Raw genomic sequence first — 17,332 nt, forward strand, 5'->3', positions numbered from 1 at the left:
GCTTATCGTTTAAGTAAACCATATACATATACTTTTACTAAAGTGTTATAGAGGCTGAACGACTTCATTTGTACGACTTTCTTGTTAAGAGGATTAAAACGCCATGGCTAGGTAAATAATCCACAAGGGAGGCGTCTACGGTTCATTTCACTTCTGTAGTTGGTTTGACGACAGACGTTTTTTGGCTGGCTTAACAACAAAGCTTTTTGTCTGTTTTAAAGGCGAAACGGCAGTATGTTTTGGGGACCAGCATGCTTCTTCGTGGTATTGCCTCTCAATTACTTCGCCTCTACGTTGTCCTACAGTAAGTTTTGTATTTATAAATGTATTTCTTTATTTTTCATTATTTCTTTATCAAGTTAGTTCGTTAAAGCACAATGCCGTAAACTGCCAGATGTTGCGGGTCGAAATACAGATAAAAATGTGTCCAGTGATTACCAAAACATTAAAACAATCTGAATAATTTCAGTGTCGAAAACTGTGGATCTCCAGTGCCTCATTGACTATGAAACTGATATGGATTGCGACATGACTTCCGACAAAGCCATCAACTGCGCTGAATTGAGACTTGAGGTAATGGACAGGTAAGAACCTTTTTCTTTTAAGAATACGCAACTGCAAAAAATGGTAACCATTTTGCCCTCCATGTAACCAGACTCTTGACTCAGAGTTTGCTGAAGTTGTGTGCCGATTTTTCTTTCTTGTTCCGCAGTTCATTCCGGTGCAATTTCAAGGCGGCGGATATCAATGCAACTTTCAAATGTCAATGTAAGGTGAACGCTTTCTTTTCTGGAGAGACGTACGCAGTTCATCTACTAAACGGAGGAAAAGTCGAGCACACCAAAGTATTTAACTCCACGGGAATAAGTGAGTGAAATACTCGTCATTTCACATACATGGTTCTAGAGTGCGAATTATACAGTGGAAACTGCGGGGGTCAAATTTTTCTCCAGGGCTATATAGCATAGGATTTATAAATGACAAGACCCCCCCCCCCCCCAAATGTCGTTTTTACCTCTTTGGGGGGGGGGGGGGGTCCAAGTCTTAATCAGGGGAGTCAGAACCCAAACCCCCCCCCCCCCCCCCCCCCCCCCAATTCGAACCCTGCGTGGTTCCATCACACTCTTACAAAGAACATATGTAGCTCTTTCAGGTGTGTTCGCTCGGAAGTGGAGAGTTGACTTCCTCTTAGGTAGAATATTGGAGAGGAATCGTTTTAGTGAGTAACATCAGTCTTCAAACAGCTGTGTGATTATTGTCTTGGTATTTATTCTCGGCAGTTAAACCCAAAGCTCCAACCATCTTATCAGTAAATAAAACAAAACATGGAAATTTCATTGTCACTTGGAAGCACAACTATGACATGCGTGCCAATTTCCCTCATACTTTGGTGACACACCTAAGCTACAGGATCAAGGGAGATACACAAACGTACACAAGAGAGGTACGATATCACTACCTCAGAGCAATACATTCTCATAACCATTATAAACAGATTTTTTTTGTCAACAAGGAAAATAACTTTTGTCAACAAGGAAAAAAGCTTTTTTTGATTATGCTTTATTTATGTTGAGGTGGACTCAAGATCCTTTGAGATAGTGGGCGAGCATTTGCAGCCAAACACCAACTATGTCGTAACCGTCAGGTGTATAAGCCCTGAGTATGGGTCCAGATTCAGTGACTTCAGTGATGAACATGAATTTACCACTCGTAAGTCTTCTTCTAAAGTCTACAGCCGTCTATAATGTGTTGTATTGTTTGTCTTAACCCAAATCTAAAATTTCATCTCTATGTATCCTCCAGCTGCATCTCCTCCAAGAGCCTACGAGTTTTTGATCGTTGTGGTCTTGTGTGCCATTCTCATGATTGTTATAAGCATTTCCTTTTACTACTATGGAAAGTAAGTTGTTTATTCCTGTTTTTTGAGTGTGTGTGTGTGTGCACCCATGTGTGTGTTTGTGCGAACTGTTGTCAAATTATTACTGAATAAGTCAATTCTGGACATTCTTACATTGGGATCTTTCTCTGCAAACTTTTCAGGGTCAAGAAACAGTGGTGGGATAAACTTCCTAAACCTTCAAAAATAGATTTGATTCCAGATGAACACAAGGTGAATTTTTTGATGCTTACTATTTCCTGTTTAGTGTTTATTAAGATATTATTCAGTACAGGGAGGTTGTGCTCGTAATGTGATCAGAATTCAGCATTTTTTTTAAACGTGAAGTACTTTTTCATGTTTAATTCGCTTTATTTCAGTTTTCAATTATGCATCCAATGCAAACTGACACATCATCAGTTCAAGTGGAAATTCCCAAACTAGACATAGAAGAAAAACACTGGTAAGGAATTATTTGCTTTTATATGCAAATGCGGGTCACCTCTAGTCTACTATAACAACCTGAGTATTTTCTTTTTTTTTCTTTTCATTTCATCACAGGGCTCCTTCACTGGCTGATGATAGCACAGGAAACAGTAACCAAACTGTTAACACAGGCTCAACCTCAGTTGATTACCCAAATGTTTTTCCAGTCTGTCAGGAACAGAACAACATGCAAGATATGGTTGAAAAGGCTGTATCTGAAATCTTAAGTCAGTTCAATCCATCTCTTCAAATATCACATGTTGTCCACAATAATGATTCTTATAACGTTTGTGGAAATCTGGAATCATCGGACGGATATCGTCTTGACAACCAAGGAGACTCTGGAAATGGTTCTGGATCGTCTTTCTACAACAACAAGACTTATGAAGAATCGTCTCAGAACGGATCTTCATTTTTAAGACCGAAAGTGATCAGGTGTGACTCTGCTTATCATTCCAGTGGAAGTGAGATGTCAATCCCTGTTTTGTTTGGCAAATGCACCCCTCTCATACCAACTGATTTTGATTATGGACCAGTTAGCAGCTGTTCAGTTAGCGCTTCTCCACCAGTAGGTCTCGAGATTGAGAGTCTGGATGCTGGTTATCAGAGTTTCAGTGAGGTCACCAGGAAAGAAAACAGCGCAGAGATGCAGTGTCTCAGCCTGCCACGAGAGCCAATAAACTTCACGGCTTTAAGTCAGTTCTGCAAGGACAAAATGGCGCTCTACAAAAACGCACCCTGTACCAAGTTACCTGTGCTAACCAGCGGCATTGAGCCATGTGATAATGAATACCAAGCGTTATGAAGCCTGTGATAAAGTTCTGCCAATCGCTGTCCAAACTCTGAGCCCTGGCCAATGGGAGTGGCCTGACTCTCTGGAGCTGAAAAAAATACTTGGAGTTGCACTTTTTGCACTGTGTAAGTCATCACTAGAAAATGTTTTTTCTATCTGCTTTGCATATTCCCACAAGTATGCCTTTCATATTTCCGCACCAAGGCCACTGTGGTTCTTTAAAAAAAAGAAAGAAAGAAAAAAAAGCGTGAGGGCAAAAGCGCAAAACCAAGCACATTTAAGATCTCTGTTGTCAACATCTTTTGTGTGTTTCTGATCTTTTTGAGAGCCACGGTTTTCTTCTTGACAGTATGTATCATTTTAAGGAGGGGAAAATTACTTAAAGTGCTATGAGCGTGATGTTGAGTAATTGTTGCTGTACATGTTTTGCACATTATTCTTATCTTGTCGAGCAGGCTTGTGACAAAGTAAGCAGTACCTCTTGCAAGACATGGAGGAAGTGCTTGGTTAAAGTACTAATCACATTTGTCACCAAGCGTCTATATAGAATCTGAATGTGGATGAATATTCAAATATGTAAGAATGTCTGGTCTTCTCCTTAGTGTCATATTATAAAATTGCTCTTGTATGGTTCTGTCCTAAAAGATGTTGAATGTTACTTTGTAAGATATGTTACCCAAATATGAAGACCTCCATGCAGTATACCTTGATATATTATAAATGAAAAAGATTTCTCGTATCTTTGACACAACATTTTCAGACCAGTACTTTTATGAACAGAGGATGGGTGTCATGTCCAGACTGTCTGTTCTCTTCTCTTTCCTTCTTTTCTCTCTCTCTCTCTCTCTCTCTCTCTTTCTCTCTCTCTCTCCCTCTCCCTCTCTCAGGAACTGTTTAAATGTTTCTCTGTCAGTACCAGTTGTTTTTTTTTGTTTTGTTTTTTTACTTTTGGATAAGTAGTGGTCTTCATACATTAGGCTGACCAGGCCCGTGCTTTGAGTCACATTACATAAATAGCACTGCTTGCCTTTTGATCATTTCATTATTGTATTGCTGTTTTTTTGAGAGATGCAGATGAAATAAAAATAAATAAATAAGTAAATAAAAAAGAAATTTGACCCGAATGTTTCAAATATATATAGTATATATATAGTAATATAGATTCAAATTACATGCCTGGAAAACACTTAGTTCGTAAACAGTCGGTTTAAAACTGTCTTAAAAAACACAGTCTCCCAAGGTTAGTAAATTATAATCATATTTATAGTAGCTAGAAGAAGAGTGAATCTGAACCAGGAACAGTCTCTCTTAGGGGATGTAACAGTACGGGGGTGGGGGCACTGATAGGGGGCCCTCATAGTACACTAATAATAGAACTATTAAGGTTCGGGGGGGCCCAATATCATATTCTTTCATAGGCCCCAAAATTTCTAGCAGCGCCTTTGGTCAGGTTCACTGAAGCGCTACTCCATCATGCCGCTTACTTCATACTGTTACTGAAACCTGTAGCCTAGCCACAGTAGTAAGGGCTGTTGATATGCGATTATGCACCACACTGCTGTCAGTAAACTACATAGGATAACTTTAGGACAGAACTCTGAGAGATACGCTGTCAGTACTAAATTGGAGAACCATGGTGAAAACATCACTCTATTGAAATTGCTCCAAGTTATCATTGTGGCTATGGCTCCCTCTCCTGGACTTACTATGTACTGCAGCTCAACAACAGCTGATATTTGAGATGCAGTTCATGTCTGACAAGAGACTCTACCCAACCTGCAGTAAGCAGACTGGGTGTATTGCAGGCTTACCACTGCCATAGGCTATTTGCTTGATTAGAAGTAGTATATGAAATGAAAAGATTTGGAAAAAAAATATACCTTGTTTTAACACTGTATATAAATTTGCCCTGTTTAAAGCACAAGGTTGACTATATATATATATATATACACACACACACACACACACATATACATACATATACATATATACATACATACATACATACATACATACATATATATATATATATATATATATACACACATACACACATACACACATACACACACATATATATAAAACTACCACACTACACACCTTCAACCAAAACACAGTGCTGTTCTTTCTAACATCCTTTATTTATTAAAAGAAAATAATGTAAAAAAAGATCACTTAAAAAGCACTTATCTCATATGATGCAATTGCCAACACATAAGAGGAAAAAATGAAATGCAGACAACTGTTTCCATATCAAATGTTTGAGGACATAATGTTGAAATGGTTCATATTTTGGAAACATTGCATAGCTCCAATGTTCTGTGAAACGGCAGAAAAAGGGTGACTAGAGAAAACAGCATCTTTAGGCCTACTGCCCTGACACCACACTGGTACAAATGACAAATCAGTGTCATTTTTCCATGTCACTAGTGTTTGTACCATTTTCAGCACAGGAAGAGGAATTCCCTTCTCAGAAGCCGTCACTAGGTCCAGACTGAAACCTTGCCATTAGCCTCCCCTTACAAATCACAAAGTATTAGATAGATATAAATCACAATGTCATAGTTTTACATTGTCTTCTGACTGGCTGAATAAAGTGTCACTCATATTGTTTACAGTGAACGGGGAGTGGGCAGCTCTCAGTTTGGCACTGACTTTGGTACTCATCTTTGGTTTCTGAAAAATGGCTCAACTCCATCCATCGACATTCTCTTCCTTAGCCAAACAATCTAATTCATTATAGAATAAAAATCACAATGCATGGCTGAAGTACTGAATTATTGCGCCTGTATAAAACCAAAATAGTTAAAACAAAACAATTCTGAATGTCTTTTTCGTCTACCTATCAAAATCTTTTTTTTTTAATTCTAAAACCAGCACAATCATTGAAATATTTCCATCAAAGGAAAATCTGCAGTAATTACAGAGAAATGAGTAAGGGCCCTGAGAGACATGCTAAGAGACAGCAGAGCAACCAAACTGAAACGTTCAAACGCCTTGTAGTGTATGTGGTTCTGTTCTGCTCTTAATATTAAAAAGGAAAAATGAAACAAATAAACAAAAGAAACAATAACATGGCCAAACTTCCAATGAAATAATTAGTGTTTTGTGCTTTTACGACGACATGATTAGTGTTTTACTTCTCATTAATAGCTTGTGTATAAATAGTGCAAGTGCGCTTTTGTGTCAAAAACCTTTTGGTGTCAAAAAACGCTAGTTATTGTGGATCCTGGGTGGTACATATCGGTGTGGGAGGAACTAATACTCGTGTAGGTCGGCGGTCGCGTTGTGCATCCTCTCCACCACGAAGAAGCAGAGAGTGCCAGTGAAGCCCAGGATTACCATGATCAAGAGCTGCCAGGTCAGGAGCAGGTAGCCGCCGTAGAAGAAGGCCAGAGCTGCGAAAACAGACTGACACGGGTACACTGTATTAATACAGAGCTAACCCAGACACTCTACTATCGTAAATTCCTAAATCACCAGGGTGATTAGCCTCGGTGATTTAATGGAATGTGTTTTGTCGTGAAGTTTATTATCACTGAGCTCTGCGTAATCGATGTATCAAAATCACGATACTAACATGTCCATGGGGAGACTAAATTGCCTTGTGAATGGGTAGATTTATGGGCACTGTTTGTAAACAGAAAACCAGTACCATTCCCAGATACATGATAATGGTCAATGCAAAAGTCATTCAGCGATACTGATCCACACATACTGTATACAGACAATATGAAAATGATTCCATGATTCTTAGTTATTCTGATTAAAGAATGAGACATTTCTTTTGATGTAAATAGCCTTATGTAACGATGTATGAGTAGGAACTGTTCTTTACCTGGATAAATTTGAAGATGGCGAAGGCTGGTGCACTTTGCTCCACGTAAACCCGCCCTAGGATGCTGTAGAGCTGTGTGTTAAAACAGCTGTCCCCAAGGCCGAGCAAGAAACTGCACAGCAAGGCAATGGACACGCTGAAGAATGGAAAACGTAATCAGAATTGCGAAAAAAGAGAACGGATTTGAAAATACTGAGGCAATGTAAAAGATGGGGGGGGGGGGGCAATAGAAAATGTTGACGTTACCTTGGAGTTAAATATGGCTTATGCTGTGAGCTGGTTGTGAAAACCACCGGAGTATCGTCAGGGATGTTGAGGAAGATCAGGTAAAAGGCGACAAAATGCACCACCATGCCCAGAAAGACCACGGATGTTCGCCTGAAGCGGTTATTCTTCAGCACGAGCCCGAACAGCCCCCCTCCTAAAAAAAAAAACACAGACCAACCATTCAAGGTCACGGACAAAATATTCACAACACAGCTATAACATCATTTTGTATTGAGGTTAACGGACGTACCCACAATCTCTCCGATGCCCACAACAATTCCTGAAAGCCCAATTAAGCCTTTGGCCGCATCTCCAAAGTGTGTGGTTGCCCCGATGCACGTTCCATACACACCACTGTAAAATGACAGTTCCAGACCTAGGAAGGCAGTTCAAAAGAAATGATTGACAGAGAAACCTGACCAATAACACGACGACTTTAGCTGTCTGACAAAATGGGCAGGTTGGGTTGTAGGACGTTATTCTGACAGAAATGACACATGGGTACACACTCACCGCTGTAGGCCATGCAGCTGCTCAGGAGCAAGATGGTTTTTGAGCCAAAAAGCTGCAAAATCGTTTCTTAAAAGGACAAGAAATACAGTCACACTCAAATAATAAAGCGTCACCTAAAAATTCAGAAAACTCAGAAAAAAGTAGATACACTTACTGAACTCCGATTTCGCTTCTTTTACGGCACAATTAGCTCGTTGTTTGTAGCTGTAAAACATGAGGCAGAAATACAGTTAACCAACATGATAAAGACAACAGGGGAGTGGGAAGCATATCTGAATATTGCTTTACTTGGATGAAACAAACCCAGATTTATAAATGACTTTTTTGACTTGTTCAATTCTAATAAGAGTCAGTATAGACAGAACCATCCAAAAATAACTCTGCATCATGTGTAGTGTGTCAGTTCCCATCTTTACATCGTGCGTGCTGATAATAAGGACTGTCCCTCCTCTTCAGACAACTGCTCCTCCTGCTGTCCGGTCTTTCTTAGTACCAGAAAACTTAGAGTTCCAAGTACAGAGATGACCAGCAAGGCCACAAACATAGTCCTTCTGTCTCCCTCTGTCAGCAAGCAGACCAAAACATGAGGTATGGTTACATAGATGGAATTAAATAAGAAAACACACACATACACACAAAAATACACAATAAAAAATGTGATATTTTCGATAAGTAGATTACCTGTGATTTCAGTTTTTCCTTTCCAGTCAAAGTAAACATATAGATTGCCAAACAACATACTGTAAGGAAAACAGAAAGAATCATTCAAATAAAAGTGTAAGCAAAAAAAATCAAAGATCAAAAAGTTGTTTGTCTAAAAGTTGTTTGTCTGTTTTTGGTAAGTCTAACCAAAAACAGGTAGGTATTGAATGCTAACTATCAAAGATAGACTAGATTAGCATATTCTGTCTAATCAATGATCATTTTGACTGGGAGATGTCAGCACTGGGGAGGCTTGCTGTTCTTTTCCTTATTTAAAAGAAGTTTGACATACTTAATACACAACAATAACTGAAAATAAAGGTGAGTTCTCAAGTGTGATGTTTAGAGATAAACCCTAAAATTTCACATGGAACTGGAGGTCAGGCTCAACTGGAAGTTGAAACTAGGCCAGTATATCCTACCTGCACTGTAAGAGAGCCCAGAACATTCCGGTGTTTCTATTGATAGTGGCAGCATCAGAGTTCTCCACTAAGAAGTGTCCTTGAGCCGTCCAAAGCACTAGGAGAGAGAGGGCGGGAGGGAGAGAGAGAGAGAGAGAGAGAGAGAGAGAGGGCGGGAGGGAGAGAGAGAGAGAGAGAGAGAGAGAGAAAGAGAGAGAGAGAGAGAATTTAACATTAATAAACCTAAGTGTTAAAAATGAGAGAAAAGGGCATAAATATATATTTAACCGTGTCCCAAACAATTCCTTTGACTGACATCATCTGAAAAATACTTTCAATTTTCATGTTCATTAGAGTTACTCTAATGCTTTCATAAAAGTGTGTCGCAGAGGAGAAGTGTAAACTGCTCTGGTTACAATTAAAGCCTTTGTTTGAAAGGTGCTCCTCCCATTATCTAACTCAGACACAGATTCCTGTCTAAGTCTATTTCAGTGTGAGTAGAACCAGAAGAACCCATGTCCGTGAGTCACAAAACACTAAAATGTGCTTTATCAAGCCTGCAGAAACTCTGCATTAGCAGGGACATTTCCCTACTCTCCCTAATCTATCATTTCACCTTTTACAATTGAGAGAAAGAATAATAACTTACTTACTTCTTATATGTGTGAGAAAAAAAACAACAAGAACAGTTTGTTTACGTAATTCATGTATAATACTGTCTCTAGTTTGGCAGTCGACTGTAGATGCACTTAATTGTATTTTCAGCTAAAAAAAAAAAATGATGATACCCTTGCAAAACTGGAGGATTTCAACAGATTTTCTTTTAGAAAAAAATAATTTACATGGAAGAAACAAACTTACTGGCAGCTCCAATGCCAATGAGTACTGAAGTAAAATAAAAGGACCATGTGGATGGGCTAATGAATACAGCAATGTAGCCACTATGAGGAAAAGAAAAATAAATAATTATAAAACTATGAGCAAATTATAAATACAAAATAACAACCAAAACTATGACGATTTTACTCTAGTGGCATTCAAAACAAATATTTTTATAAGAAAATTGTACGTGTAAAAAGTGTAAATGAGGTCCTAAAATGAGCATTTTACAGTGGGATTATTTAGGGTTACACACCTATAGAGGATTCCACTGAAGAACATGGTAAACTGTGGTCCAATTATTGCAATGATTGTCGGCGCTAATAAATTACAGAACGAAAAAACTCCATAAATTATCCCAAGGCTGAGGAGAGAAACGGACAAAACAAACACGTAAAATACAAGCATTTCAAACACTGACACATTAAAGTTTGAAACAGAACCTCATTTCAAAGAGTAATATATTACTGAATCCAAAGATGTCATCCAACAAGAGAACAAAACAAAAAAAAAAAAAAAATACAAATAATTCCTAAAATTTCAATTGAGCTGAACACTGAATCTACCAGTTCCTCACGCTTATAAATCAAGCCTACATGAAAATGGATGGCAAGTTAAATACATATACAAAAATGTATAAATACAATACAAAAAGTGAGATGACAGACAGCTGTAAAGCGTGTTAAAAGAAGCTACGCCATATTCTTAAAGTGTAGAATAAGCTGTTCTCATTAATGGGTGAGAATGAACGTAATGAAACTATATGTAAAGTCTACCCAACCTCCCACCCATGCTGATTCTGTCACCGTCACCCTTACCTGTGATACCCACTTCCAGTAAAGGTATCATTACTCAGGCTTTTCACCACGGTTTGCTGAAAAGAAAGAACACGAAAGAGTAATACTGGCATCTTGCATCATGAGCAGCCAAAAAGACAGTGTCACAGTTAGAAAAAGGTAACTGTTAACATGATCTCTGTCTCACTGATGGTCATTTTTCTGAATGAGTCCAGTACAGGTTTTCTTGATCAAATCTCCTCACAAAATAGACACTGACACGGAAAAGCTTTAACTGTGTGAAGCTACAAAGTGGTTCATCCCAAAATAATAACCTGTATAACTTTTATTATATAGCTAGAGATACCTCAGATCCTATAGTTACATTGTGTTCTGCCATTTAGATATATACCACTATCTATAGTGGGGAAAGTCTAAATTCATGTATTTTGTGGGATTGTGCTAGAGAGGAGCAAAGTTTCAGTTATCTCAATGAATAGCTGTGTCAGTGACTTATCCTATTCCTCCATGCCTCCAATCACCCACATCGTAACCACTCAACATGTGACTCCTGATAGTGACACTGAAAGATAACTCTGTAACATCCTGTTTTTAGGTGAGGTGAGGTGAGCTGAGGTGAGGTTAGGTTGCCCAAAAAACAATAAGATCTTTTTTTTTGTTTGTTTTGTTTTTGTTTTTTTTTAACTCAGCAGAACCGGTTTTCATTCTCGAGCCTTCTTAGAAAGAAGTACATTTCTTAGGAACTGAACAAAACATAACTCATCAAACTGAAAAGAGAGAGAGAGAGAGAGAGAGAGAGAGAATTTCATTGTAAGGCCATCTCGAATATCTAAATTTAAAAAAGCTTAGTTTGTTCTACCGTATGCACGCTTAAGACTACAGAATACACATACTAATGAGCACCGTGACTTTTGGATTCATTCGAGTGAGTTGTGACGCGTGATAATACATAGACTGATGAAGCAAATCAACAACACGAGATGCGCCTGACACAAGATTTTTCGAACAATGCAGCTATACACCGCTTTCCAGAAAATCAATGCATGGAAATTTTGAGAACATGCAAGCTTTTAAAGTCATACTAAAGCTATTTCTATTGATGAAACAATGTTTTATATTTCTGGATAAAATCTGAACATAATTTATTTGCATTAACATTACTTTAGATGCCGAAATTACTTTTAATTTTAAGTTAAAATTACAAAGCACAGGACAACTGATTTCTTCAAAACTTACTTCAATGTTCCCACAGGTGGTGAAAGCAGTAAAAATAAACAAAAATCCGATTCCCAAAATGACAACATTAAACGTCCGGATATCGGCCATCTCGAGAAGCATTAAAAGTTACTGTAATTATATTAACGTTTTCTTCTTTAAAAAAGTGTTCTAAATGTGTGAACAAACCGGCGGGTCTCGTAATGTGACATTACTTGAGCCGTAAAGACATATCCTTCTCAACTATGTACACGCTAGAATTTGGGGAAACGGACTAAAGTCTCCTGCGAGTAAGATGACCGTTTTTCTGTTCAATTGACTTAGCTACGCTAGCTGGACTACAGAAGTTCTATGAAGTTCTTTCTGGCACACATCTCTAGGTCACCAAATTGAATAGTTCTCGTGACATACACATTGGCTCAATATTGCAAATGCATAAAAGTCCATGTGATGTTTTCTCCGGAGCAGCGGCAGCAACAACCAAAATGCTCGCTACTAGTTCATCCTTATTAATTCACTTCTCAGCTTTAACTATGAAGCAAAAAGGGAAAATTATCGTGAAGCAACGAAATGTTAGCAATAATTTAACCATTTCATATGGCTAACGATGTCATGGTAGCAGATTTGTGGGTCAACATTAAGTTTATTTATTCACATTTCAATTATGATGAAAGTTGGCTCATGCAAAGCGAAAATAAACAATACGCCTAATCAGCCAACGTCAATCATACCAACTGATTTCATACACTGTCTATCTACTAAAACATTACTATGTTGACACTGATATAAAGTAAAATCCACGAATGGCGACGACAATGACTTGTGCTACTTCGCTTGAAACTATGTAATTCACATTAAGTAGGTACCGAAGCTATTTCTCTGAAAAGGCTTAAACGTGCAACATAATTTTCTGCGTTTCGCCCCAAAGTTAGTTAACCTGAACGCTGCTTGAGAAGGTCAGATAAACATGTTCAGTGTTTGTTTCCCGTTGTGTTGCTTAAGAGTTTCCAGATTTTAGAATCGCTAAATTGCTACGGGGGCCGAGGTGGTCCACTGAATGACAGCACAGTCTCTCCCAGCAGGCATATCTCATATTGTACACAATCATCATGGCGGCCCAGGATGGTGGGTATCCAGAAAATCTACTTAAATGCGGTTTCGACATCATTTGTGACACATTCTGTTATTTTCTTCAATTTAATCTCAATCGCTAGCATGCATTTTATACAAGGCATGCCTTCTTTAAACTTGTCAGGATGATATCAGTAGACTTTTTTGTGGATTGCTATCCTACCTGTAACGAAAACTTAAAGCTAACCGAGCTAGGTAAACTGACAAGCTTGTTAGCTAGCTTTGCTATTTAGCCAGCGTCACAAACACCTTGTTGCTGGTGGTTATTTCTTTTATTTTCTCCCAGATACCACAGTATGACTTAACATTTTTCAGTCAGTCGATGCTAAACAGCTATCAACTGAACTGTGTGAAAATTGCCTTCGTTTAAGTTGTTTTATCAGACCAGTTAACAAGCCTTTCTAGACGTTTCAGCGCCTCCAAGTGTAGTTTGCCAGCTATACATATTTAGCCCGCAAACGTTAGCCAAGTTTGACTTAGTTGAAAGTAAAACTGGCTGGCCCGCTAGAAAGACACACGTTTCCATGACACATTTTCACTGACTCATCTGTTTTTATTTTCATGCCATTTTAAAGTTATGTTTCAAGCGTAAAAGTAAGCTGTAAAAAATCAGAAGAGTTCATGCACACTGACAACAGTCTCAGTCGCTTTCGTTGTCAAGACAGATAGCGTACCATAAACTGGCTTAGCATCAAAACCTAAAGGATCTCAGAACTTATTTTTAGTGTGCTTCATATTAAACACGCTGTGCCTTATTAAGCATAAATACGTAGCAAGCAATTTGTCATCGTTCTACTGACCAGTCCATATCATTTTAAACGTTCGTGGTTTAAGATGATATAACCTGGACCATGACTTGCATATAATAAAGCTTCACAACACGAGTTGCTTCATAGCTGCATGATTTAAGGTGGTCTAGCATAGTCAGGATAACATGTCCAGTTATCATTCAAATATTTAATATATCAAAGTCAAATGATCATCTTACTCACTTCGATCATGTGCTATGTTCATGCTAAAGTTTAATTTAACAGAAGAAATGTATTTACAGGTAGTGAAGGACTGGGAATGGAAACTGCAGCCAGTCTTAAGGAACCAGAAGTATTGTGCGAGAACACAAACAAAGCGGACGCAGCAGGGACTGAACAAGTGTCTTTGACAGACGGGGAAGACTCCTCAACTCAGGTCCCCGCTGTCAGTAACGGAGAGGACAGTGATGAAGGAAAAGAAATGGTGGAATTGAAAATTATTTGGAACAAAAATAAATATGATCTCAAAATTCCTTTAGATGGAACCGGAGCTAAACTGAAAGAGAGGATTCACACACTTACTGGTAGGAGTGTCACTCACTGCTGTTTATATATATATATATATACATCAAATTGTAAACGTTTAGGTTAGTTTCTAATAACTTGTATTTATCCTGACGTAGGTCTTCCGCCGGCTATGCAGAAAGTCATGTACAAAGGACTGCTACCAGAAGACAAGACACTTCGTGAAATTAAAGTAACAAATGGTGCAAAAATAATGGTAGTTGGATCAACAATAAATGATGTGTTAGCTGTAAATACACCAAAAGAAGTAATTCAGCAAGAAGTTAAAGCTGAGGAAAACAAAAAAGAACCTCTATGTAGGCAAAAGGTAAGAATGATAATATGTCCAATTTACAATTTAGTATTTAGCAGACGCTTTTAACCAAAGCGACTTACAATAAGTGCACCAGTCAGATCTTATTACCTCATAAACAGAGATCACAATGTTTTCTTTCATTTTTTTGTGCTTGATAGTGATATAGTTCCATTTGTTTCTCCCATTAGTTTTACTACAAACCTTAAGGAAATTATTATGGGGTTTTGACAGAATTCAATTCATACCTCTAACATCATTACAGGGCCTTGCTTGATTAACTCTGACATAAGAAATTACAATACAGTGGAAAAGGCCTACAGTTGATAATATTACATCAAATGAAATGTCTGCCCAGCATGTCACAGTAGATGTACATTTGTGTTAACCCTCTTTACAGCAACACAGAAAAGTCCTGGACAAAGGAAAACCTGATGATGTAATGCCATCTATAAAAGGAGCAAAGGTAAGAGTCACTATACCAAGAACAAAAAAGAAACTGACACCAGTATTAAGCATTTGGGGAAATTTTTGATTTTATCTTTTGCGCATTTGGTAGAAGAAAAATTACTCATGTTTAAAAACATTCTGTGTTTAGGCACAGACTGGATTCTTTGATGTTTGATGCAGCTTAATTTAACTGTGGAACACTCTTAAGAGTATGTTGGGTAACTTCTTATGTGTAGTTGCAGTTATTTTGAGAAGATAGCCAAATGTGTGATAAGAGATAAGTGGTACCAACAAGTGTCCCCCTGCCCTCTTTTTTTTTGGCTCTTCTTAGGAGCGCTTACCAACGGTGCCTTTATCCGGAATGTACAACAAATCCGGCGGAAAAGTGCGGCTGACTTTTAAACTGGAGCAGGATCAGCTGTGGATTGGAACTAAAGGTGACTTCTTTTGCTAATTCGGTGATCGCACTGATCCTTATTTATTTATTTATTTATTTATTTTTTAATTTTATTTGTAAAGGACTATGTACAATATTAAACGTACCAGAGTTAGCCTAAGGCTAATTTTCATCTGCAGTCCAGTTAATATTGATCATAGTTATTTAAAAAAAAAAAATGTAAAAATTAAATTATTTCTTTTTGTAAAATTAAATGTTATATTCCCCATAGAGAGAACAGAGAAAATTCCGATGGGTTCTATCAAAAACGTGGTAACCGAACCAATTGAAGGTCATGAAGACTATCACATGATGGTATCTGTCTTCTTAACTATGTCCTTTTATACTACATTATTAACTATTATTTCAGATTTAACTTAGAGAAATCGTAAACAATAACAATAATAATAATAATAATAATAAGGTGTAGGCTGAAATCTGACCTTCCTGGTTGTGGATTTGTTGATACCGAATGTTCCTCTTTCTTTTTATGTATCGCCTTAGGCATTTCAGCTGGGTCCAACGGAAGCCTCACAGTATTGGGTCTACTGGGTGCCTGCACAGTTTGTTGATGCAATCAAAGACACAGTGCTCGGAAAATGGCAGTACTTCTAATGTGCCTCCTTAATAGACACTGAAGAATTGGGATTCAGAACAAAGTAATTGAAAAATTATAACTGGAGCCAATACGATGATCTGAAGAACTTTTGATTTTTTTTTTTTTTTTTTTTGGAAAATTTATGAAACTGAAGGAATGCTGGTGGACGAAACATGACCTTTTGGGTTTCAAGTGCACTAAGTGGAAGCATCCCATTTTCAGCCTGTTTCATCATTCAATTTTTAAGCAAATCTAAGGATAAACACAGAATTGTACAGAAGTTGCAAATACATTTCTCCCAGTTATTCTGAAAGAAATAAAAGTTATTTAAGGAAAAGAAATGATGCACTAGAACATTTTTATCTAATATGTTCTTTGTTACAATACAAACCAAGCAAGCTTGCCAAAGTTGAATACAGTTCACAATGGCCAATTACTTTTTTTTTTTTTTCCTCTCTCTCGTGGCGTGGATTATGACAGCATAGATGTGAAACAGTATTGTTGTATGACTCCTAAACAGTTAATGTGAAAGTTTATGGGTAATCTCAATTTCACTGTATAAAATATCAATTATCAGTATCTACTGGCTATAAGTGTCATGACTATTGACAAGTTACTCGGTGTGAACTTTGTTTACCGACATGATTTGATATTTATGAGCGAGGGGCTTGTTCACAATTGGTGACGTGGTAACATTAAAACTCATACACCTGAAAGCATTTTAAGACAAGGTGCTAAATCAGAACTTTTGTGCTGTGCCTCTGTTTCCTCAAAGCAAAACATGTTTCCTTTGCATTATACTTACAGAGGCACAGTAATTTGGCATTCCCTGCTCCAAAGGTACCGTCTGAGACAAACTCACCCCCTCAAACTTCAGTTATTCTGAGAAAATACATGATGTGAAAATGCCTCAATTAGGCACACTGTGTTCCTGCATAACCTCTGTAATTTCTGATCTGTGATGCACTGTTAGTGGCCAGTGGGGCTGTGGTCAGATCATCTCGCCAAGTGCATGTGTTGTTATTCGTATAAAAAGAAATGTGGTGCTAATCGGTCATGAGCATTTATATTTCAATAAAATTTATAGATTAAAAAAAAACAAAAGATAGTACAAAGATCACTCTATGACGTAATGGCGTCTGTAGCAGATACAAGGGAACACGGGAAAAGCAAGAATTTAACAGATTAGATGTTCCATTTAGTTCTGGCACAGGCATGACCTTTTTTTAACCCCTGTCCTATGTGACATGTATACGTAGCATACGCAAAATGTTTTCTGATATTCTGAGTTTGAACCAAAATAAGTTTTTTTTAAAGACATATT

At 37.8% G+C, this 17,332-nt stretch overlaps 3 protein-coding genes across 3 annotated transcripts; 2 read left to right on the forward strand and 1 right to left on the reverse strand.

Moving 5' to 3' along the window:
* Window positions 1-103: 103 nt before the first annotated feature.
* On the forward strand, window positions 104-3,534 carry LOC115826065 (uncharacterized). Its single transcript, XM_030789741.1, has 10 exons — window positions 104-111; window positions 222-304; window positions 470-584; window positions 713-867; window positions 1,281-1,444; window positions 1,575-1,710; window positions 1,804-1,900; window positions 2,041-2,110; window positions 2,257-2,339; window positions 2,438-3,534. The coding sequence occupies exons 1-10, from the start codon at window positions 104-106 to the stop codon at window positions 3,165-3,167; spliced, it is 1,641 nt and encodes a 546-aa protein (XP_030645601.1). The 3' UTR covers window positions 3,168-3,534.
* Window positions 3,535-6,413: 2,879 nt separating this feature from the next.
* On the reverse strand, window positions 6,414-12,097 carry LOC115826520 (UNC93-like protein MFSD11). The gene is made up of 13 exons (XM_030790389.1): window positions 11,789-12,097; window positions 10,574-10,629; window positions 10,012-10,119; window positions 9,738-9,817; window positions 8,898-8,994; window positions 8,455-8,513; window positions 8,190-8,334; window positions 7,928-7,977; window positions 7,774-7,839; window positions 7,511-7,636; window positions 7,240-7,414; window positions 6,994-7,129; window positions 6,414-6,566 (listed from the first exon to the last, which is right to left on the reverse strand). The coding sequence occupies exons 1-13, from the start codon at window positions 11,888-11,890 to the stop codon at window positions 6,414-6,416; spliced, it is 1,353 nt and encodes a 450-aa protein (XP_030646249.1). The 5' UTR covers window positions 11,891-12,097.
* A 776-nt stretch (window positions 12,098-12,873) lies between these two features.
* Window positions 12,874-17,003, forward strand: ubfd1 (ubiquitin family domain containing 1). The gene is made up of 7 exons (XM_030790500.1): window positions 12,874-12,892; window positions 13,950-14,231; window positions 14,331-14,539; window positions 14,925-14,990; window positions 15,306-15,411; window positions 15,643-15,725; window positions 15,915-17,003. The coding sequence occupies exons 1-7, from the start codon at window positions 12,877-12,879 to the stop codon at window positions 16,023-16,025; spliced, it is 873 nt and encodes a 290-aa protein (XP_030646360.1). The 5' UTR covers window positions 12,874-12,876; the 3' UTR covers window positions 16,026-17,003.
* The last annotated feature ends 329 nt before the right edge of the window (window positions 17,004-17,332 follow it).

Source organism: Chanos chanos, chromosome 13 (genome assembly GCF_902362185.1).
Source record: "Chanos chanos chromosome 13, fChaCha1.1, whole genome shotgun sequence".
NCBI classification, from domain to species: domain Eukaryota; kingdom Metazoa; phylum Chordata; class Actinopteri; order Gonorynchiformes; family Chanidae; genus Chanos; species Chanos chanos.